Below are 25,693 nucleotides of genomic sequence, written 5' to 3'. Positions count from 1 at the left end.
AGACGGTTAAATTCAATTTCCAAATTATTTCGATTCCTGGTATTGTAGTTATGAATATTGGATCTGAAGTTTAATTTATCTGGTTTTTTCATAATGTACACTACCAAATCGAAAATGTACACATTTATTACCGTAGGTATTTCCTTAGCCATGAAGAAAAGGTGCCTACAGTTGTCTAAAGGATTTGACCTGAAATAATTCTTATACATTTTTTTGAGCAGGTAAATTTTCATTTATCCTACTGCAATTACCCCACATAGTATGAGACCATACCTTAGAACCAAATACATTCTGAGTTATATCCATCCATCATAATGCAGGGAAGTTCAACGTAGAAAAGTTAAAAAAATATAGACAATGGAAAACTTTACAACTACAGTCCAATCTTGATAATCCGACAGATATGGGACCAGCACTCTGTCGGATTTTCAAGGAGTCCGGATTACCAAGGGTGCCATTTACACAATGCATAAATAACCTATAATCAATAAGAAACGTGAAAATAAACAAACACTACTGTAAGAACAAACTTTTTTATTGTACGTACCTAGTTATAGTAGAATGAACAAACTGTGCATACATAATACATAAGTGAAAACTCTTAAAATACCATCTTTAAAATAAAAAAATAAAAAACAGTTTTTGCTTCTTCTCACTTAAAGATTCTGTACACTTGTCTAGTACTACAGTGGCCTGAGCGGCCAGTACAGACTGCCGATAGCCTTTTTCGAGCGTGTTGGACTACCGAACGTGTCGGAATGGCAAATGTCAGATTATCAAGATTGGACTGTATTTTATTCATTACCAACACAATAGTTAACAAATTTCTAGCTGGTGTTTAGGTTTACGAGTTGTGTCTCATTGTTTTAATACTCAGGATGTTTCGTATGGTAAATATAGAATAGAATAATTGCTTCAGGCTGCAGTGCTGAAGTACGAGAACAACGTGATGAACATCCGACAGTTCAACTGCTCTCCTCACCCGTATTGGCTGCCCAACTTCATGGATGTCTTCACCTGGTCATTGCCGTTTGTAGGAGAGAAAGGTAATGTGCAATTAATACTTTTTTTACCAACAATCTAACGAAGTTTGGCTTGTTAGTTTTGTGTTAGCATATATCAAACACTACAGCATTAGGATAAAATTTAATGATACAGAAAGTTTTGTTCCAATTCTAATAGTTGTCTAGTAATGTAATTAATCAAAAGAATTAAAAATAATGTTTAGCTTAAAATTAAATATAAAGATGTTGAATAGTTTTCGATATGTTAATATGTTAAAGAAAGTAAAGAGCCAATTTACATTATATAAGCACACAACCTAGTTGTATATGAAATTGATGTATGTTTCCCCTAATTTCTTAGGAACATCCATTTTATTGATGGTGGTTAAAATGGTAAGGTGTCTAAAGGGTTAAAAATAAAAAATGGTACGTTGTTCATATGTTTTGTGTATTAAATTTATCATACTTATAACCCACTGTCAGACGTAAATTGGTGTCAGTCATGACAGAGCCAAGTGCAAGGAGTGAGTGGAATACCACAGAGTGAGTTTATGGCCAGGTTTGGAAGAGAACAGTGTTGAAATATGAAGATAATGTTATTGGAATTAATATTGTATTGTTGAAAAAGAGCTAGATAGGCATAGTTTACTTCAAAGGAGTAAGGGGAATATCTCAGTCTCGGAGTCTATTGGCAGGTTTGAAAGAGAACAGTGTTCAAAAAAGAAAATAATGTTAACCAGATGGGCATAGTTCAACAGTATAATATTGTATTGTTGAGACAAAGCCAGATGAGCATAGTTCACTTTAAAGGAGTGAGTTGATACCTCAATGTCTGAGTCTATTGGCAGGTCTGGAAGAGAACAGTGTTCAAACAAGAAGTTGTTATTGAGTATAATATTGTATTGCTGAGACAAAGCCAGATGAGCATAGTTCACTTTAAAGGAGTGAGTTGATACCTCAATGTCTGAGTCTATTGGCAGGTCTGGAAGAGAACAGTGTTCAAACAAGAAGTTGTTATTGAGTATAATATTGTATTGTTGAGACAAAGCCAGATGAGCATAGTTCACTTTAAAGGAGTGAGTTGATACCTCAATGTCTGAGTCTATTGGCAGGTCTGGAAGAGAACAGTGTTCAAATAAGAAGTTGTTATTGAGTATAATATTGTATTGCTGAGACAAAGCCAGATGGGCTTAGTTCACTACAAAGGAGTGAGTGGAATACCACAGTGTCTGAGTCTATTGGTAGGTTTGGAAGAGAACAGTGTTCAAACAAGAAGATGATGTTATTGAGTATAATATTGTATTGCTGAGACAAAGCCAGATGGGCTTAGTTCACTTGAAAGGAGTGAGTGGAATACCACAGTGTCTGAGTCTATTGGCAGGTTTGGAAGAGAGCAGTGTTCAAACAAGAAGATGATGTTGTTGAGTGGTGTGAATAAAATCGAGTAGCTACTTGCAAGTAGGCACTCGCAACGAGGGGAGTGTCCACTCGCAGTCTCGAGTCACATTTATATTTCGTGTGAATAAACTTGGTTTGTTGAAAAGCGAGTGCCTACTCCCAGAGTCACATACTGGCGAGTGGGCACTCGCCTGTAAACGGGAGGGGGTGTGACCTTGGACAAGTCGTAACGTGAAAGACAGCTGCGCGTCTTTCTGTATCCTCTTTCCCTTCACTCCAGTTCTGCACATAGAGGAAACCAGTAGTTGTGTTGTGTACTGTGCTTGGTATATGTTTAAATTTTCAAGTAGTCATGGGGGAGTCAAATAATGAAGTAAATTGGGACTTAAGTGAAAACCAGGCAAAATTTGTAAAGATTCTGAAACGGTTTCCAGTTATTTTAGAGAAATCTATGATTCCAGAGTGCAAAAGAAAGCGCTCGTGCGCAATGCTTGAAATAAAGAAGCTAGTGGAAGCGGAATTTAAAGTATGCATGACAGAAGGCCAGCTTTGGAAAAAAATTCAAAATATGAAGGCACGAATTAAGAAGAAGGCCGACGTTAATAGGACAGGAAATAAAAAGGTCGTTTTAAAATCATGGGAAGAAGAGTTTCTGAATTTCATGGAAGCCGATTCCAATCCTTCAATTGTAAGAATGGCAGGAGGAATGGCAGCAGGTGTAAAACCCTTAACTTCGCTTGCAAATGAGGAATCTGATGGAGATTTTAGTAATGAAGAGGAAATGGAAGAAGTATGCCTATTGCAATCCGCTAAAAAACGAAAAATTTAAACGGATGCTTCAACTTCTGTACAAACATCACACAGTAAGAAGAGGAGCAATTTACCAGAAACTGAAGAGACAAAACAACTTTCAACTCCAAATTTGCAGCGTTTAGTCCTGCTCGAGCAGTTGAAGTATTTCAGAAAATCTCAGCAGTTACTTGACATGAAATGAAAGCGAGAGATGCTAAAGGCGGCTAACAATGTCGAAACCCACAAAACAAACCCAAATGATGGACCAAATGATGATTAAAGTGGCGTAATGTTAATGAGTTTGTTTCCAGGAACAGAGTAATTAAATTCCCTCTACTGAGGAAACTAATACTTATATTTTATAAATAAATAAATGCTTCCTTATCCTTTATCCTAAAAAAAAAAAAAAAAAAAAAAAAAATATATATATATATAGGTACGGGCGTCTGTGTGCCTGGGCCCGTCTGTGCCAGTAAGGCGGCGTCCTAGCTGGGCGGCACACACCGCACGCCCAGCTAGGCCACCCTCATGCCCCATCATATTTTTGCTGCCGTGTCGGACGCCGCGTTTGCCGCCCAGCTAGGAAGCCGCCTTACTGGCACAGACGGGCCCAGGCACACAGACGCCCGTACCTATAATTTTTTTTTTTTTTTTTTTTAGGATAAAGGATAAGGAAGCATTTATTTATTTATAAAATATAAGTATTAGTTTCCTCAGTAGAGGGAATTTAATTACTCTGTTCCTGGAAACAAACTCTTAACATTAAAGACAAGTCTTACAGAACTTTTTACAAATGTTGCTGGTAGATTACATTTGCCAGTTGCATTCTTCTAGCTTGTCCCAATCGCCTTATTTGGCACTCTCCGTAGTGAGGAATTTCATCTTCAAAATTGTTTTCTTCGCCAGGCTGTTCAGTGACGGCTTCAAAATCTTCATCATTTAGGCGTTTCGCTGTGTTGTGTAAAATAAAACAGCAAATAATAAAGGATGGAATGTTCTCCAACTTAATTCTTAATTTGTGTTGGAGAATAGGGAATCGCTGTTTCATCTGACCAAAACATCTTTCAATAGTAACTCGTTCTTTGGTCAAACATCTGTTAAAAGACACTTGAACAGGTGTTGCAGGTGGGGAAAACGGCGTCATTAACCATGGGGCGATCCCGTATCCTGAGTCTGCAATTAACAGCGATTCCCCCACATTTCTTTCCATTACACGGTAAACATCTGAATTTTTCCAAATTCTGGAATCGTGAACGGAGCCAGGCCAAGAAGCATCGACACTGGTAAACTCTTCTAATCCATTGCAAGTAGCCTGAACGTTAACACTTGCAAATCGTTTTCTGTTGATATACTCATCCCCGTGTAAAAACGGCTTTACAATGGGGATTTGAGTGCAATCAATTGCACCTATTGAATTCGGGAAACTGTAGTTTGTTTGCCACTTGGCTTTCTCCACTTCCATTTCTTCTTCGGTTGTCGGAAACTTAATCCATATATCAGCCTTGTTTAGAACTGCAGTCCTAACTGAAAAAATTGTCTTGGATACAGTTGATCTGTGGACTCCGATGTCCTCTCCTACTCCAAATTGAAAGCCTGGGTCACCCAAATACCGTAGAAACATTTTCATTCGGTTAACGTTTGTTAAGGCTCCACCGCGACGTTCTTCATCTTCTCCCAAAAAATGTTCGGTTAACCACAAAACACTCTCCCTACTAAATCTGTAAAGCGAACGATAGTCGTCCTCACGCGATTCTCTTCTGACTTTGTAAATTTTTCGAGCTCTAACTGGCATACATTCAGCCATAACTGAAGCGTGTGCACTCAAAGTCAAAGTCAAAGTCAAAATTTCTTTATTGCCATAATAACATAAGTACATGCATTGGCTTGCGTCAAAGTAAATATAACTAAAAACTACTAACAATCTATGTATGGTACTCTATCTACCGTTAATATACTCTTCTATAGAATAAAAACAATTTTCAATTAGAAATGACTTGAGCTTTCTTTTAAAATAGTTTAGATCCAAGTTAGATTTAAGGTGATCAGGGAGAGCGTTAAACAATGATATGGCACTGTAATAGGTGTGATGCTTATAGAAGGAAGTGGTATGATAAGGAATATTCAGTTTTTGTTTGTTTCGTAGGTTATATCCAGATTGAGGGACAAGAGATTGAAAAATACCATGGTTCTGCTTAAAAAACATCAAAGTGTAAAAAATGTAAACACAAGGAAATGTCAGAACTTCAAGCTTTTTAAAAACAGATTTACAAGAGTCTCTTTGACGAATGCCAGAAACAATTCGCATTGCCCTCTTCTGCAAGACAAAGATACAATGCGTATTGCATCTCTCGGAACCCCAGATGGTTACCGCATGATGCGCAACTCAGGGGTTGCGAGTCTGCTACTGATGAGACTCACTTGTTTGAGAGTAGGCACTCGATGTAGCGAGTAGGCTTTGGTTTTTATTCACCTCAAAACAAGAGTGTCTACTCGGAGTCACATACCGCCTCATCGTTGGAGAGTAGGCACTCGTGGGTGAGTCGAGTCGGCTGGTTTTATTCACCTGACGGTCGAGTGGGCGCTCGCAAAAAAACGATATTGGAGTAGACACTCGCCGAGTCAAGCTTTTATTCACATGACTGATTGAGTATAATATTGTATTGCTGAGACAAAGCCAGATGGGCTTAGTTCACTTGAAAGGAGTGAGTGGAATACCACAGTGTCTGAGTCTATTGGCAGGTTTGGAAGAGAACAGTGTTCAAACAAGAAGATGATGTTATTGAGTATAATATTGTATTGTTGAGACAAAGCCAGATGGAAATAGTTCACTTTAAAGGAGTGAGTTGATACCTCAATGTCTGAGTCTATTAGCAGGTTTGGAAGAGAACAGTGTTCAAACAAGAAGATGATGTTATTGAGTATAATATTGTATTGCTGAGACAAAGCCAGATGGGCTTAGTTCACTTGAAAGGAGTGAGTGGAATACCACAGTGTCGGAGTCTATTGGCAGGTTTGGAAGAGAACAGTGTTCAAACAAGAAGATGATGTTATTGAGTATAATATTGTATTGTTGAGACAAAGCCAGATGGGCTTAGTTCACTTTAAAGGAGTGAGTTGATACCTCAATGTCTGAGTCTATTAGCAGGTTTGGAAGAGAACAGTGTTCAAACAAGAAGATGATGTTATTGAGTATAATATTGTATTGTTGAGACAAAGCCAGATGGGCTTAGTTCACTTTAAAGGAGTGAGTTGATACCTCAATGTCTGAGTCTATTGGCAGGTTTGGAAGAGAACAGTGTTCAAACAAGAAGATGATGTTATTGAGTATAATATTGTATTGTTGAGACAAAGCCAGATGAGCTTAGTTCACTTTAAAGGAGTAAGTTGAATACCTCAATGTCTGAGTCTATTGGCAGGTCTGGAAGAGAACAGTGTTCAAACAAGAAGGATGATATTATAGAGTTCAATATTGTATTTTTGAGACAAAACCAGATGAACATAGTTCACTTGAAAGGAGTGAGTGGAATACCTCTGTGTCTAAGTCTATTGGCAGGTTTGAAAGAGAACAGTGTTCGTTCGAACAAGAATATTATTTTATTGAGTTTTATATTGTATTGTTGAGACAAAGCCAGATGGGCATAGTTCACTTGAAAGGAGTAAGTGGAATACCTCTGTGTCTAAGTCTATTGGCAGGTTTGAAAGAGAACAGTGTTCGTTCGAACAAGAATATTATTTTATTGAGTTTTATATTGTATTGTTGAGACAAAGCCAGATGAACATAGTTCACTTGAAAGGAGTGAGTGGAATACCTCTGTGTCTAAGTCTATTGGCAGGTTTGAAAGAGAACAGTGTTCGTTCGAACAAGAATATTATTTTATTGAGTTTTATATTGTATTGTTGAGACAAAGCCAGATGGGCATAGTTCACTTGAAAGGAGTGAGTGGAATACCTCTGTGTCTAAGTCTATTGGCAGGTTTGAAAGAGAACAGTGTTCGTTCGAACAAGAATATTATTTTATTGAGTTTAATATTGTATATTTGAGACAAAGCCAGATAAACATAGTTCACTTGAAAGGAGTGAGTGGAATACCTCTGTGTCTTGAGTCTATTGGCAGGTTTGGAAGAGAACAGTGTTCAAACAAGAAGATGATGTTATTGAGTATAATATTGTATTGCTGAGACAAAGCCAGATGGGCTTAGTTCACTTGAAAGGAGTGAGTGGAATACCACAGTGTCTGAGTCTATTGGCAGGTTTGGAAGAGAACAGTGTTCAAACAAGAAGATGATGTTATTGAGTATAATATTGTATTGTTGAGACAAAGCCAGATGGGCTTAGTTCACTTTAAAGGAGTGAGTTGATACCTCAATGTCTGAGTCTATTGGCGGGTTTGGAAGAGAACAGTGTTCAAACAAGCAGATGATGTTATTGAGTATAATATTGTATTGCTGAGACAAAGCCAGATGGGCTTAGTTCACTTGAAAGGAGTGAGTGGAATACCACAGTGTCTGAGTCTATTGGCAGGTTTGGAAGAGAACAGTGTTCAAACAAGAAGATGATGTTATTGAGTATAATATTGTGTTGAGACAAAGCCAGATGGGCTTAGTTCACTACAAAGGAGTGAGTGGAATACAACAGTGTCTGAGTCTATTGGCAGGTCTGGAAGAGAACAGTGTTCAAACAAGAGGATGATATTATTGGGTTCAATATTGTATTTTTGAGACAAAACCAGATGAACATAGTTCACTTGAAAGGAGTGAGTGGAATACCTCTGTGTCTGAGTCTATTGGCAGGTTTGAAAGAGAACAGTGTTCGTTCGAACAAGAATATTATTTTATTGAGTTTAATATTGTATATTTGAGACAAAGCCAGATAAACATAGTTCACTTGAAAGGAGTGAGTGGAATACCTCTGTGTCTGAGTCTTTTGGCAGGTCTGGAAGAGAAAAATGTTCAAACTATAAAATGATGTTATTAGGTGTAGTATTGTTTTCCCCAAGAGGATTTGATTGGTGTTTTAGGCGGTTTGTGGAACTGTAGACACCAAAGCCTGTCTGACCTCATTGTATACTTCCAGGGTGTGAAAAACGCCCTTGTGACTTAAGGCATGGCAAGCAATGAGTAGCTCCTTAGAAACAGAAGAAGAAGAATTCTTTTACATTTTTAAACGTTTATACCATTTGAAAACCCTTGTTTTATTCATAGCAGACTCATCATAGACCTATGTTATCATATGCCCCACTCTGTCAACTTTATTTTTTTTTACACAACAATTTTGTTACAAATTCTTTGATACATTTTTTAACTAAATAAAATTGCTGAGTTCATAAAACACGTCTAACCTTAGCAGCTGCCGCTGACAATGAATACAGCTGAAAATGTTATTATACCTCAGAAGCATGAGTACCAAGATAATAAATAAAAATCTTGAGAATCAGATTCTCCAAACTTTTGAAACTTAAGAATTGCCATTTTTTAGAAACACACCTAGTATATAGTGAATATGTGACATTATTGAGAATATTTATAGTTAAAATGATTTATCTAAATGGATACATACTATTTCATGTGTTAAAGTAAGCGATTGTGTTTCCTTTTTTTAGTTATTTTGATATCCTCCTATTTCAAAATCCACCAAAATTAGACCAGTGGACAATCAATTTCATTCTTAGAAAACATTCTTTTAACGATTTCATGAAAAACAGGTTATGCACTTATACCAAGCAAACTGGCGCTCAGCTCCTTGGCTACTCTGAACAGCTTTGCTCTGTAAGGTTGTTGCTAGCTTTTTGTTCCAAAGAACAAAAACAATCTGAACAAGTGGATGATTAAGAATGATACATATAGGAGGAACATTTGGCTCTGTGGTTGGTGTCTGCGTGGGCGCACTGTCTATATTTATCTATTAGCAAGCTACAGACGCAGTTACAATAAAAACAGATTGTTTTAACATCTATTTATACATATTTCAAATGCCCCCGCCAATTAACAATTCAGTTCACTGTGATATAGGGGCTGTTATTTGTTTTTTTTGTCACTGTGGGCAGTTCAAATACACTCAGAATTGTGAAGTGTATAGACAAAACATTATGACTAAAGTCATAACACTTTCGAAAAGTGTTCTTTATGATATTTCTATTGAGAAACATTTTTTTTCACTGTATGACAATATCTGTCCATCTGCGGCAAAATGAACTCAAGATCTTATCACAACATTTTGCTAGGAGCAATTTGATAATCCCCCAAACAGCCCCAATTTAGTGCCCAGTGACTATAATTTGTTTTATCAATAGGAAGAGCATTTTGAAGGTCAGTGCCGCAACAATGATAATAGCATCAAAATGATAACGTTGCAGTCACTGTAGCATTAGGCCTCACTCATACTTCTATGAAGACGTTATACAAAAGGTTCCATTAGTTATGATAAGAGCCTTAATATTGATGGCAATTATCAAGAAAGTAGAAATAGTGTGAGCTTTCATGTAAAAAATAAAATTGTAACAAAAAGTTACTTTATTTTTTTATATATGAATACTATACTTACTTAAAGGACATGCCTCATATGTCATAAAAATTTAGAAATAACAGATTTTGAGACAGGTACTCTGTTTAGTAACAGTGTGTTCTTTTAGTTAGTTGGGCATTTGATATGATTGCGTAATGACTTATTGCAGTGACGGAGATGTTGGTGAACGTGCTGAACATCTGCTCGGACGACGAACTTATGTCAGATGGAGACGACGCATTAGAAGAAGGTACGTCATCATTTTGTACATTGCAATTATCTTATAATACGCATACTGGGTTATATTTATTTTGGTTATATGTATTTTGCCTTAAACGATCATTAATATATTTACTTTTATAAAATAGTAGCAAAATAAGTGATTAGTACTCAACTCTCTTAGGTGGCAGTTTATTACCACTAGTTTATGTATTAATTTACAATCTTCAAAAATTCAAAGGGTAAAATTTATATGTATTTCCTATAAGTAGTTCATAAAATAATCATTTAAAAACTTATTTCCAATGTTTTTGTATTTTATTTCCAAAATATTTTATTTAAATGTTTTACAACGAAAACATGAAATCAAATTCTTTAAGATGTTGCTATAGAAAAAACCTATTTTTTCTATCAGCTTTATTAAGAATTTAATAAATATTTCAATTTGTGGGTATTTTATAACAATCTTTCTCTTTTTATTGGTTAATCTATCTAGAAGTAAAAACAAAAATTTGTTATTAAATTTTATTTTATTTATCCATATTAGCAACTTAAGTCTAAGTAAAGGAAGACTATTTTATTATGAACATATAGGTATCAAACATATGTGGTCTTAAAAATATTATCCAAAATTTTCAGTTCAACATGTTGTTGGCCTAGGCACTAATCAAATATAACACTAGTCTTAAGTACTTTGATAAAAAAAAGCAAATTAATGCTTTGGCTTTGTAAAAAAACATTTATTAATTTACTCATCTCTAATTGTGTAAGAAGTGAGAAATTACTATACTAGAATTTTATTGTATAAAATTATCAGCATTTCTGACAAGATTTGAAGATTCTTTGTATTGTTTTATATCTGATTATCATTATGATAAACATCAAAACAGTTAATATGGTGCATAAAATATATTTTTTGCTAATAGTTTTGATTTGCAATCAAAGATTTTTTTAAATAAGTAAATTTTTTCCCAAATTCTCATGTACTCCAAAAATAGAAATAACGCCAAATATGAATGGAATATTACAAAATATTATATAACGTTTAATGTAGTTAGTGTAAGTGATGAGTCAGTTTCTGTTTTTCTTCATAAGTTGGTTCCCAGTTCTTGGTTCAAAATCTTATTCCTTTAAAACACTTATGGAATTAGGAAATGAAAATTCATACTTTTAGAAAAAGTGTGTATTTTAAAATATTTCAATATCTGTTCTACCCAAGTGACGGTCAAATTAGGTCAATATTATAAATAAACTAATGTATAAATAAATTTAATGACATTTTTTCTGGACTTTTTTATTTGCTGTTGAATTTTTCAGTCGGGTTTTTACATTAAATATCTAAGTATAACGAGAAAAGTATGTATAGGCTTCACACATTTGCACAACAAAATTATTTCACTATGTTTTTTCCAATTTTCTTTTGTACCCCTTGGGGTACAAAAACATTAAGCAATCGTGCGCCCAATGGGGTATTTATTTCAGCGCTGGCTTAAATTTAACCCTTCAACGCGTTATTTTTTTTTCATGGTCATACTCCCTCCTGCGTTGATTTTTCTGGCGGTTTTTTAGAGATTTTGTGTTTTATAAATAATATAAGCAAATTACCCAAGTTTATAATTATTTTATTATACTTCTATGTTGTTAGTGTTTAAAATTAGCCAAATTAAACAAAATTAACCTACTTTAGGTTAATTTCCCTAAAAGCTAGCTAACCTAAAAACCATCCCCAACTCATGTTTATAAAACACAACAAATTGTTCCTGTCAAAACGGGATTTCCTTCTTCAAAACAATATAGTTAGCTTGTAAAACTAATAATAATAACTAAACAAAGGAACGTAAAACACACAAAAATATGTCAGTTGAACATAACCATCATACTAACAATGACTGTAAACAACAACAAACGTAAGCTGACAAACGATCGGCTGCACGGCAATGACGTCGTCTTGAATGCAGCTGATTTCTCAGATATTTTTTCTAAAGATCGATTTTTCGAGATATCGACTCAATTAATCGAAAGTTTGAATCTTCTCCTTTCGATTGGTATACATTTTTCATTGAAAACATTCGATAGTCGTCTGTTACAGCTACAAAAATAACCGACTACTCCATGACGTACTCAGTACGGCAAAACGCGATCTCAAGTAAAAGTGTCATGACGTACCTAGTACGGCAAAACGCGTTGAAGGGTTAACAAACCAAGGCAGGCAAATAATTAAAACACAATACATTGCATAACAACGTGTACCCCATGAACACGCTTTACGAAAGATTGTGACAGATCGCGTGTACCTGATGGGGTGTGAACGTGTTAAAAGAAGTCTTTAATGCTAAAATTATTTTTTTTTTTTTGCTTATTACTGCCTAATAGCTTGACCGATGTCTATTGTAACTTGTAATGTTGCTTAGTGACTAATAAAGACATCTTGTATCTTGAATCTTTTGAAAGTACTTATCTATTGTTAGTACAACAGTACAAATGTTGTAACATACATAAACTAGGTATTAAATGAAAGAAGATGTTATTGGAACAAAGTTAATCAAATTAATCATGTACAACTTTCAGTGTGTTGACTCAGGAACTAAGACGATCAGCATTAAAAACCAAAGGTACAATAACATTAGTAAAATAATGAAAATTGCCTCAATTAATTTTGCTACATTAATTTTGCCTGGCAATATAATTTTCGCATGTTCTCCAAACAGTTAATTTGTAAGGTCATTAGTTGTCATGGAGGAACTAAATGAAAGATTAATAGATTTACATTAGGATTCTAGTTATTTATCCTTAGTTCCAATTTTTTTTTTCAAAGAACCAGTGAGCTGGGAACCAAGTATGGAAACTGATACATCACTAGCTACAGGGTTGTTACGTCACTAGCTGCAGTTGTTTTCTAAACTTGGACTGATCATAATCACTTATTTTTCATTTATATTATTTAGTGTACACTTACATTGCAATTGAATCCACAATGCAGTGTTAAGTGTAATTTGAAATTTCATTACAACTCAGAAGATTCAAAATCCTATTACTGATATATATTTCTAGGAAATTTCCTAAGTCAGTCTGCCTAGCATAGAAAATAAACAATATTTTCTTTACATGTATTTTGTAAGTCAGGCTTTTCAAATAAACATGCTGTGTACTTTGTTTGCATTATTAATAAACAGACATAATTTATAAAGTGAAGTCTTAACAAAAAAATACAAGTACATTTTTTGAAATTGATTTTGTACCAAATGTGTAAAGTAGGATATTTTGCACAGCAATTAAAACATTTCCACTTTGAAACAAATTACAAAAAAGTAAAATTTTATAATTTTTAAACAAAAATACATATTTATATTCAAACATTTACAAATATTTTCAATGCATCATTTAATTATTAGCTTTACATTACTTTTTATTCATTACATTTTGTAAAAAATATAAAATTTTAATACATTTTATGTATTTTAGTACAAGATAAGATGAGCAAAAAAGTTAATGAAATTCTAAATATTTTGTCCAGTATCTGACAGTCAGTTTTGAAATAATATATTTCATAAAATGATTACAGATAAATTAAATATAAAAAACACAGCAAATATTGTTGAAGTATGAAAACTAATGTTCTTGAATTACTTCACAGAGAGTAGAAAGTAGCAATTACTTCATAATGTAAACAATGTTTGTGAAGGTATGTGTAATGGGTTTTGTAAATAAGAAACATGTTCTGGTTGAGATATGAATTCCTTTTTTTAATGATTTAACTCAACAAATAAATGTATTCCTTAAATCCCCCATTTGTATGTTTTCTTGAATTGAACAAGGAGTATCAGCAATTCAATGTTTGTTGTAATGTTGTATATTTACTGTTGTACTTTACACAGTTGTTAGTCAGTAAATTACAAATAAAATTGACTTGTAAAACACTCTGACTAGAGTAATATAGCAAACTTAAATTTAAACAGATTACACCTAGAAAAACTGGAAATCAATTGCTTGCCCTTGAGAAAATATTTTAAAACTAGTTCCTAGCAGTTTACCAGATGTAGGATTAAACTGACCTTTATTTTCCCGCAATTTAGGGAAATAATTAACTTTAGGTATAATAAATCCTATTTGAATAAAAATAATGGCTATCTGTGTCTGGGATTAGTTTTACTATGAAATCTATTATTACAGTGTAATTTAATAGATTTAAAAAAATCGTTTTTTAGTAATACATTTTTAGACAACTAACTGTCACTTCTTCTAATAACTAACCACGCTTACTAACAAAAGATGTCTGTAGTTCAGTAGTCTTGTGTCAGTTGTTTACAAATCTTTCTGGAACAAAAAGAAAGATGCTGGTTGAAAATTTTAACCTTAAAATGCTTTGTCATAATATAATATCTCTACTGTTAACCTTAAAGAGCGTATAAAGCACTGAGTTTGATGTTACTTCATAGTTTACTTAAAAAAACCTGCTTTAAAATTATGTATTGAAACAAGATGTAAGAAGTTTTTTGGTTAAGAATATATCGAGTTAATACATTGATCAATAAAGACACAAACTTAACAGTATAATAAATAAAAAATTCAAATACAATTTCTGAGCCTTTAGTAGTCCAAACAATCTTAAATGCATTTTCTGCAATGACTGATGGGACCCTATTTGGCAAAAACGCTTTTGAAATAAAATTCTGTGGAAGTAACACTTTTATTACTAAACTTCTTTAATAATAAACTCTTAATGCAGTCAACTGTTGATTATCTGGAGTGATAAAGGTATTAATGACAGAGAGGTAACTTAATATTGTTGGTTAATCCAAGGACAACTACAAACCAAAACGATCAAATATGGCACTGTGAATATTTTAGAGAAGTCCTAGAATAGTTTATTATTAATTTGAACCTTTCAAAAATAAATAAGTACAGATCCTTAGGGTTTTAATTAAATATGAGAGGATAAAAAAAGAGAAGGAAACAATTCTGTGACAAATAAACTTATGAGATTTCTCTGAATCTCATTATTTTACACCACACTTATCTTGCGATTCCTGTTTCTCTTGTCATTGTGTAAATTGTTACACCATCACTCAGGTTGGTCACCACTATTAATGTAAGGATATGATGAAGGTTTAACTCTTTAAGTGCCAACTATATTTACTTGTAGTGCTACACATTTTTAGGAGTTTTTCAAGCATATGTTGAAAGTAAATTAACATATTGTAACATATTATATATTTTTTTCAGCAAAAGCTAAAAAATAAGAAAATTATAATTACAATTACTTTCTATGTTGTGAAAAGTTTTAAAAGCTTATATGTTAACTTTTTTCACATTTTTAAAAGCATAGTACTTTTTAATAAACTCTCTCAAATAACAATAAAAAATTACAAGATAAAAAACTTGCACATGTACTTTGTACGAAAAAAATGCAGGAATGAAAAATGTGTTGTTTTGTTTTTTTTTGCTGCTAAAAAGCCCTAAAAATCTGGCAAAGTCAAACAAGTACTTTAACAGGTGATTTTTATAGGGTCTATAAAAGAGTCCTTGTAGGTATTTTACCTATTTCTGACCTGTATTATAATTTAATAAAAAGCTAAAATTCTGAAATAAAACTCTTAAGGAAATTCAAAACTATTTTATAAATAATAACGAAGTAACTCATGTAAATAGTAACTCCCATAAAAACATTCCAGCTGATGATATCTTAAACTAAAATCATCTCTAGTCTAGCGACAGCATTTAGGAAAAAATAATAAGCTAATAGTACTTTTGTTTTGTTTATTACTATATAAAATACATTGAGAAATATCATGGACGATATCAAAGAAATTTAATATGAAAAAAATAGAAGATGTGTTATTTGCTGTTGTCCACCTAACCTTGTGTAGCACGATGTCAGCACAATGTTTAGAACAATGTATACAAAATACAAAAATTATATTCAATTGATTAAATTCTCGTTGAGAGAAGTGGACTATAAAGGGTGAGGCAGAAAGGATGAACGGTTTTTCAAAAAAGCAATATGTCGTTACCTGTGCATAAAAAAAAACATTTATTTTACAGAATAATATTCACATAATCTTACCATTTTAGAAAATTAATGTTTGAAAAACAACATCTGACAGGTGACGGCCGTTTTCAGCGATGCACTTTACAAGGCGCTCTCGGAAGTTGGCTTCTACTCTTTCTTAACATTGCCCTGCCAATTTGTTCGACTTCCCACACACGAATTGCTTCCTTTAGTTCTTGAAGTGTACGTGGTTTAATATGCTGGTAAACACGTGACTTGATGAAACCCCACAAGAAGTAGTCGCACATGGAGAGGTCTGGGGAACGAGGAGGCCAATCAATGTCACCAAACCGAGAAATGATGCGACCCACGAAAAACAGCCCGAATTGCTTCCATTGAATTTCTTGCTGTGTGAGCTGTTGCCCCATCCTGCTGAAACCATACTTGCCGGGATAGGAATATGTTTTCTTCTTAGTTCAAGTAGGAAGAATTCAGTGAACATCTGTCTATAACGTTCCGAGGTTACAGTTACAGTGGTCCCGTTGTCGTCTTCAAAAAAAGTATGGACCAAATAACAACTGTACTGCTCCACAGCACACCAAACTGTCACCTTGGGACTGTGTAATGGTGTCTCATGCATTTAATTTTGGATTTTCATCTGACCAATAACGAAAGTTCTGCTGATTAACGGTACCATTCAAATGAAAATGTGCTTCATCTGTCCGTAAACAAAAATGATGTTTTCATTTTGGTCAAGTAATGGCCTTCATTTCTCGAGCAAAATTTAGCCGCTTTAACATAATCGCCAGGATTCAATTGTTGAACCATGGCAATTTTGTAGGGATGAAATCCTAGATCGTTATGTAAAATACGCTTTACTGACCGATTACTGATGTTTCAGTTCAGAAGAATGTCTCCTAACAGATCGACCAGGACTACGGAGTATGGCTTGCCGAACTCTTTCCACATTTTCTGGAGTGCGTACAGTGCGATGAGCCCCTGGCGGTCGTTTATTTTATCACTGTTCCTACTGAACGAAATGATTGAACCCAACGTAAAATGGTGTTACGGGTGGGTACACTGTTATATTTCTCGCAAGATTGAAATGACGACGAAACTCGCGCTGAACTGCAACAATACTCTCAATTATTACGAACAAAACTGTCGTAAGTAAACACACGGTGTTGCACACTCCACGACTCCATGATGACGACTAAACAATGACTAAACAAAATGGTATGTTCTACCGAAACACATGGCCACTGGGTGGGGGGGGGGGGGGGTGGGGGGGGGGGGGGGTGGGGGGGGGGGGGGGTGGGGGGGGGGGGGGGTGGGGGGGGGGGGGGGTGGGGGGGGGGGGGGGGGGGACACAAATGACCAAGAGCCAATAATGAAATTCTTAAGAAAAGTTTGCTTAATTAATTTAGTGTATAGTAAAACTTTAACATTAAGAAGACTTTAGCTGGTGACTCCCAAACCTCTAAAAAACAAAGTATTTATATTTTTATTTAAAACAATGTATTTTTTAAATCAACAATGATTCAATTTTTTGTATTAATGGACAAACTCAACAGAGGAATTTTTTAATTGAGATTTCAGGAAGAATTTAATATTTTTTTAAAAAAGAATAAACAGAATAACTTTGTATGATTTCAACAATCAAAATAGCTTATTAAAATTTGATCTGGTATTTTTAATTCAAAGTTTTAATTACAGTGTACCAGAAGAGCATCATTTTTTAAAAAAAAGGCCACAAAAGAATACTGGTAGCTTGGAATTTTTAAAATCTTGACCCAAAAAATAATGCACAAATTAACAAATGCACAAATAAAGCTACACAATATTGCTTTTTAAAATCAGCACAATTTTCAAAGCAGAAATATCGCTACACTGGTAAATTTACTGCCAAAGTTATATTAAAGTTGTCATACAGAATAAGAATACAATCAAAATAAAAAACCGTGATAAAATATAGAACAAAATCTCGTCAAAATTACCTTTTTTACAAAAAATAAAAAAACAATAAAAATGTTAATTTTAAAAATTACTTTAAAGTAGGCAAACTTAATAATACATAAAACAATATACACATTTTATAAAACTATGTCCCTCACTAAAGATTACATTTTCCAATAAAACAAAATATTTTACATGAAATACACTTTAAAATAAATTGCTATATAGAGCTCTGCTTTCACTTACCCAGTTTACTACTTTCAAAATAAACTCACTTTTATTTAGCGTATCTATTTTAATTTTTAAGATTTTATATTAAGAAATTTTAATTCCATGAAACCACTTTAAAAATATTCCTCTGCAGTATGCCTATAAAAGAAGTTTACCAAAAGTCAATACTACGTTATTTTTATATTTTGAATGAGTATTCATTTGACTTGAGCCTTAATTTTTGTTGTTTATCTTCTAAATAAAATCTTTGTCTTCGACAAATTATAAATCTACATCATTTTGAAACATTTAGCTCATACCTCAAGACAGAGAAGACACGTGCCATCTTGCCGATTTGCTCGAATCTTGTTACGTAATGACTTCCTTTCCTCAGATTAGCTGCTGCACCTGTCGACATAAAACGCTAAGTGAAAGTCCATTGCATATTCACACAAACTTAACTTTGAAATAAAACAACTACTACGTCACCACTAAAAAAGAAAAACAACATCTTACATATTAATTTTAAAACAAAAAATGCTTAACTCACAGCATGGCAACTAAAAAATGTAAAAATAAGCGATCCAAATTTAAAAAATGACAAGCTTGAAAAACTGTGTAAGCTCGAGGTCAAACTAATGTATACCCTAAACACGGACATCAATGTTAAAAATTTATATAACTGAAATAAATAAAAACCAAAACATCTGACTAACACTGAATGACAAGAGTTGCAACAACACCAACCACATATATCTATCTAGCTATTCTCAACCTCAACCACATATATCTATCTAGCTATTCTCAACCTCAACCACATATATCTATCTAGCTATTCACAACTCAACCTCAACCACATATATCTATCTAGCTATTCTCAACCTTAATTAAGATCCAATGTGATAGCTGACAAATTAAATACAATATTTTTCTTTCTAGCCTTGCACAGACCTTTCCACAAAGACATATCTGTGGATAAGAGTGGATTAACCTGTAAGATGATCTAACTAAGCGAAGTGAGAATGTGCTCCAGTCCAAAGCAAGATTTGAAATTTCGCAAGAACTAGACTCAAAACTCGCTTAAATTTTAAAATTCAAATGATGGGTTTTATAAACTAGTCTACATTTTGTTGTGAATCTAGTAAATCAACACACACACACAGTGCAGGCTATTTTACAACGCTCAAGTATTACAAATTTAACAATCTTTTATTCAAACAAAGCATAACTGTTTTCAGTTTACCTTGTAAATAACCTCTAATTGACACAAGAACTTCCTAATGTTATCATTACTAGGCAAAAAATTGAACATGTTTTAAAATGTAAACTGGTTAAAACAAAACATTTAACTCAATTTTAAAATAATAAAAATACTGTAGTACTTTAAATAATAAATAATTATATAAAAAAAATTAATTTCATAATTTTGAAATTTTGGTCGTGTTAAAATTATTCTAATCTTATAAACAAACCAACAACGAAGTTTTGAATAAATAACTTCACAAGTATTATTTGATTTGCCCAATAAAAAGCATACAACAACTTGGCCAGACTTTACTTATTAACTGTATGCTAATTTAAAAAAATGTTGTAGCATATTTAAAATATTTTTCTCAAAATACTTGATCATCTTTACAAAAGAATAAAATTTCCAAATTCCAGAGATTAACCATTTCTTTTCAACTATTGAAAATAACATACACAATTTGGTATCTGCCAACTTTAATTTCTGTTGACAGTTTAAAAACCACACACAAACAGCCAATTAATGAATTTGAACATTTATCCAAATTTGTTTCTTTTATTACTGCACCTAACAGTTTATACTGCCTAACTAGAAACACGCTCATGTGTCTTATTTTCAAGTTAGTAGTTATAAAACTACATGCTATATTTTTTCGCATATAGCCTACTGTGAAAAAGTTGTCCTGAAAAACAAATTTGTGATCTGAATACTACTGCAGTCTAACTCAAACAACAGGACTTAAACTTCATAAACATCAACTAAATGTATGACAACTTCCTTCAAATGTGCCCTCTTATTAAATTAGTTCAGATTTTAAGAATTAACAAGTTCCAAAGAGTTAAGTACAACATAAAAATGTCAATTAACATTGTTATTACAGGAGATAAAATATTGTTATTCATATGCATGTATTTAATTAATACATTTTAGAAAATTAAGAATTCAATAGTTTTTAAATCCATTCTGTACCTCTAAACAAGAGGTCTATGGACAGCTCTTAGACAAAATGTTGACAATTAGTTTCAAAAACTTTTCCATCCACATAGTTAATCATTTCCATGCACACTACACAACGTACATATAAACGAACTGTGCTACAAATTCAGTAATTTTTGTATCAATGGCCTCTTGCTGTTTATTATAAAATAAACTACTGATATTTTTTATTTATAACTTATTATGATTTTCTTATAAACACATAACACTCAAAGTGCCAACATTGCCAATTCTGATCTATTCATGTCCGATTGAAAAAAAAAACCTTTTTTACCCTTGTTAACAACTCTGGTTCTACCTATTCTAACGTTATTCATGCTTGCATTAAAAGTAGATGTATAGTAACTGGTCAAAAAGTTAGTATGGTAATAACAATATCACTACAAAGATTTGCCAATGAAAGGTTTTTCATCTTGGACTTCAATTGAAGTAATTATTGTAGAAAACAGAATCACTTATTTTTGAGAAGTAGTGTTCCCGGAGATTAAAGATTTCAGGTTGAGCCATAAAGTCAATACTTAAAAGTCTTTTCAGATGAATGGGGTTTCAGGCAGCTCTTCGTTAGGTTGATCAATGGGAAAATGGCTCTGGTGCAAGGCTTACCTTTGATTGGACCAAGATTAGTATATGGCTTTATCTAAATAATTCCATATGAACACATAAATTTAAGAAGGCCAAGGTTATTGCAGCTCTCTCTTTTCCCATGCAATAAGGTTTTATATTCCACATTTGCCTGTTTCTGGCATGGTGTTACATAGATAGGATTGGGTATTTACTCATGTTAACCCATGCAGATTATGTAAAACTTCAACACCACTTGGAACTTCACCCTCCTTTCTTGTCTTCAACCGGTTTTATCGTCAGTAAAATATCAGAGGTTTGCCAATTTAAGAATGAACTCAATAATGAATTAAAATTAATATTTAATATCAATAACACAGAATTTTCACACAAAACACCAACCAGTGCCTTGTTTTTCTCATATAAGTTTGGAGAAGGCTTAAGTCGTTGTTTTCAATGTAGCTCAGTTGACTTCAGATCTGCTAGAGGCAAGTTAAAAAGGAAATGTGTTGTAAATAACATAATTAAACCTATACACATTCCTCTCAGCTCCTCTTTCCCAATTTAACTAAATTTTTGTACACTCTTTGTACTGTGAATAACCATTTTGATCTTTAAATTTCATGTGATTTATTGCACACCAGAATCAATAATTTTCTCTTAAACATTCTCTTCTTGTTCTTGTTTTTAAAATGTAATATTCTAAAAAAAGGTTTTGTTTACTAATTCTCATTAATTTTTAACTCTTGTACCAGCACCCTTTATATTTTCATTCTTTTCAAAACTGTCTGTATTGTTTTCCACAATCTCTTCCTCATTATTTTCCATTTTTAATACTAGAAATTATTTAAATATTAAGTTGATCACAATTTAAGTTCCATTTTGCTGCAAGAAATAATCTAAATAAACTGAGACTTTATTAATTGTATCAATTACTCTCTACTACTTTCAGTGTGCTTTATTGTACAATTCTGCCACTAATGTGAGTTATTCTGTCATGAGTTAATATTCTTCTTCCACTCACAAGATGATTCAGACTTGTGAAATATGGGTGAATCGTTATTGTGAACTATCAGTAATCACACATTTTGTCGTCTATTTTTAGAACAATAATTGGTACAAGAGATGGTCTTCCATAATTACCACGCAAAAATTTTATTGCAACACTTGCAGTGTGAAAGTTTTTCAATCAGAAAATACTAACCACAGAACATAATTTAAAGTTGGTGGTATTTTCAGTGATACTGACGTTTGGAAAGCCTGTAATTAATCAAGAAACGGCTGATTAACTCTACGAAATTCATAACAAGAATCATATTGACTTGACTATTGCAACTATTTTCGTGGTAGAAATGAATTTCCATACAGATCTCGTAGTATCAGATATTGTGTGATATGTAAACTTTTACATCGACAGGTATTATTACTGCTCTGGTTTAATCTTACAAGATGAGTCCACACAGTGAAAGATTGTTCTGGAATTCTTCTACTGGGTTTTACATCCACAGATATAACGCTCTGGTTTACTCTTACAAGATGAGTCCACACAGTGAAAGACTGATCAGGAATTCTTCTGCTGGGTTTTTACATCCACAGGTATTTACTGCTCTGGTTTAATCTTACAAGATGAGTCCACACAGTGAAAGATTGTGATCAGGAATTCTTCTGCTGGGTTTTACATCCACAGGTATTACTGCTCTGGTTTAATCTTACAAGATGAGTCCACACAGTGAAAGATTGTGATTCAGGAATTCTTCTGCTGTGTTTTACATCCACAGATATAACTGCTCTGGTTTAATCTTACAAGATGAGTCCACACAGTGAAAGATTGTGATCTCAGGAATTTCTTCTGCTGGGTTTTACATCCACAGGTATTACTGCTCTGGTTTACTGTTACAAGATGAGTCCACACAGTGAAAGGTTGTGATCAGGAATTCTTCTGCTGGGTTTTACATCCACAGGTATTACTGCTCTGGTTTACTGTTACAAGATGAGTCCACACAGTGAAAGATTGTGATCAGGAATTCTTCTGCTGGGTTTTACATCCACAGGTATTACTGCTCTGGTTTACTGTTACAAGATGAGTCCACACAGTGAAAGGTTGTGATCAGGAATTCTTCTGCTGGGTTTTACATCCACAGGTATTACTGCTCTGGTTTACTGTTACAAGATGAGTCCACACAGTGAAAAGGTTGTGATCAGGAATTCTTCTGCTGGGTTTTACATCCACAGGTATTACTGATCTGGTTTACTGTTTACAAGATGAGTCCACACAGTGAAAGGTTGTGATCATGAATTCTTCTGCTGGGTTTTACATCCACAGGTATTACTGCTCTGGTTTACTGTTACAAGATGAGTCCACACAGTGAAAGGTTGTGATCAGGAATTCTTCTGCTGGGTTTTACATCCACAGGTATTACTGCTCTGGTTTACTGTTAACAAGATGAGTCCACACAGTGAAAGGTTGTGATCAGGAATTCTTCTGCTGGGTTTTACATCCACAGGTATTACTGATCTTGGTTTACTGTTACAAGATGAGTCCACACAGTGAAAGGTTGTGATCAGGAATTCTTCTGCTGGGTTTTACATCCACAGGTATTACTGCTCTGGTTTTACTCTTACAAGATGAGCCCATACAGTGAAGATTGTCCAGGAATTCTTCTACTGGGTTTTACATCCACAGGTATAACTGCTCTGGTTTAATCTTACAAAATGAGCCCACACAGTGAAAGACAGGAATTCCTTCTACTGGGTTATCTTTGATTACATAGCTTCCACAATGTTTCATATCAACCTTTTACAAGCAAGATAGAAAACTGATAACCACTGTGCATTCAACCAGATACCTTTATTTTAACAGGTAGATAGAAATGTAGCCATCAAATGGAAATTATCCATTGTTATGTATGAAGCAAAAGAATGAAAGAAATACGATTTTTCAATCCTTTTCTACTTCAATTTTTTTGCTATTTTATATTTCTATGTATGTTGCTTTGTATACATGTAGAATCAAAGATATTATTTCCATGGCAAATTCTTAAAATGTACAATTTAGAATTTGGGAATAGTGATGCGCTTCACGTTAGGTATGATGCAGGACTTAGATTTAACTGATGAGATTTAGAATTAATCAAGCCAATTGTTTTTCTCTTGAGTTAGTACTTATTGCTTTAGCCATACCCTTTTACCATACCATGCTTTTGTTAATTTTCAGCATTCACTTCTTGCATTTTGTGGTTCATACGGTTAATAAATTGAGTAGTTTACAATAAAATTTCAAAATTGTAGCTTCTCAAGATGAAAACATTAAACTGTTTTAAGTCAGTTCACTATAAAAAATTATGAAGTATATGAAATAAATAATAATGAAGGCAAGATTAAATAAATAAAAGATTAACAGACCGAAAATCCTTGCATAAATATGTAATTTTATAATGATTGGATATAAGTATAGGGAAATAATCATTTACGATAAATACTAAAATGACTACAATCTTAATTATTTCCCTCCAAGCTAATAAATTTCATTAATTTCTATGCAAAACATCTAAACACTGGAGACCTGTATGTGCATTACATAGGGTTAGTGGTTTAACGGACGTGACGCACACAACTACTGCGCTAACACCAACCAGCCAGACTCACCAATATCGTCAGACAGGAGAGACAGAGCACCGAGGTCCACGGAAATAAAATGAAAAACAAAACATTGGAAAACATAAGAAAACAGTGCGATAATATGTAAATACACAGTGTATACAGTGGTCGGCAACGCAGCCTAAAAAACATAAACAAAACAATCACAGGCAGCAGAGATGAGTATCGTAGGTGCTTAAACTTAAAGATAGAAGAGTACGCTAATAGAAGTTATACAGGACAGTAATATAGCAAAGAGAATAGCAAATGTATTAAAAAATATTTCTGTGTTCAAGACAAAAATACGATACAGGAAAGCTACATAAATTTACTAGAAGTCAAGTTGTCTACAGATATATCAAGAGGTGGTTTCAAAATTTCAATCGAATGTGATGGTTAAACAAAGAATTTCAACTATTTTACTGGCTAGTGACAGAATACACTTATACTTCCAAAATGTTTTTACAGTCTTTTAAATTAAAATTCCAATAATAAAAGTGTAACATGCCAAGTGCAGTAAGGAACCATCTTTTTACTTGGAAACAATTTTTGTTTGGTGTTTAATTTTGTTCTTTTATAATTACAATAGTTCTTTTTTAAATGGAAATTAACACAGAGGTACCGAATTGACAGCGGTCAGCTGAAACGAAGAGAACTTTGTGTGTACTGAGAGAGAAGTAATACAAGAGTGTATGTACAGTAAACAGCTCCCCTGGCCAACTCACTTGAATCCTTGAGAGGCTGAAATCTGATTACTTGTAAACAAATTACAACCTAGGAGTAGAGGCCAAAATCACAACATTAAAATGATTCAAACAATGTTGCAGTATTACAAAAAACTTATCTTAAATGACAAGAAAGAGAGACTTGTGCTTAGACAGTTTATTAATTACATGTAATCTAAAAAAATAGTTATTAATTACATGTAATCTAAAAAATTGTTTTATGTACAAAATAAAATATAATATTCCAAATTTAGAAAAAGTTATACATTAAAAATATTTAAGATTACTATTAAATAAATGTTTGAAACAGATAAAACAACATGGCATACTCAATTAGTCCCTTCATTTTATAAACACTTTCGTCTTTACATTCACAATAGTATTAAGATTAAGAAACACAAATCACAACGTACTCAAGTATGGTTTACTTTAAAAGTTTTACATATTCTTTCTTCTATAG

The 25,693-nt window shown here is 33.3% G+C and overlaps 1 protein-coding gene across 1 annotated transcript in view; it reads left to right on the top strand.

The window, feature by feature from the left end:
• LOC124358950 (serine/threonine-protein phosphatase 2B catalytic subunit 2-like) overlaps window positions 1-10,073 on the top strand; it is a 266,031-nt gene extending 255,958 nt beyond the window's left edge. Inside the window, exons 9-10 of the mRNA XM_046811235.1 lie at window positions 920-1,046; window positions 9,865-10,073. Coding sequence (XP_046667191.1) covers window positions 920-1,046; window positions 9,865-10,058 — 321 coding nt within the window. The 3' untranslated portion in view covers window positions 10,059-10,073. The remainder of the gene's footprint in view (window positions 1-919; window positions 1,047-9,864) is intronic.
• The last annotated feature ends 15,620 nt before the right edge of the window (window positions 10,074-25,693 follow it).

Source organism: Homalodisca vitripennis, chromosome 4, assembly GCF_021130785.1.
Source record: "Homalodisca vitripennis isolate AUS2020 chromosome 4, UT_GWSS_2.1, whole genome shotgun sequence".
Lineage (NCBI taxonomy): Eukaryota > Metazoa > Arthropoda > Insecta > Hemiptera > Cicadellidae > Homalodisca > Homalodisca vitripennis.
The sequence above is the reverse complement of the archived record's forward strand: the minus strand, read 5'-3'. Positions and strand labels throughout refer to the sequence as shown.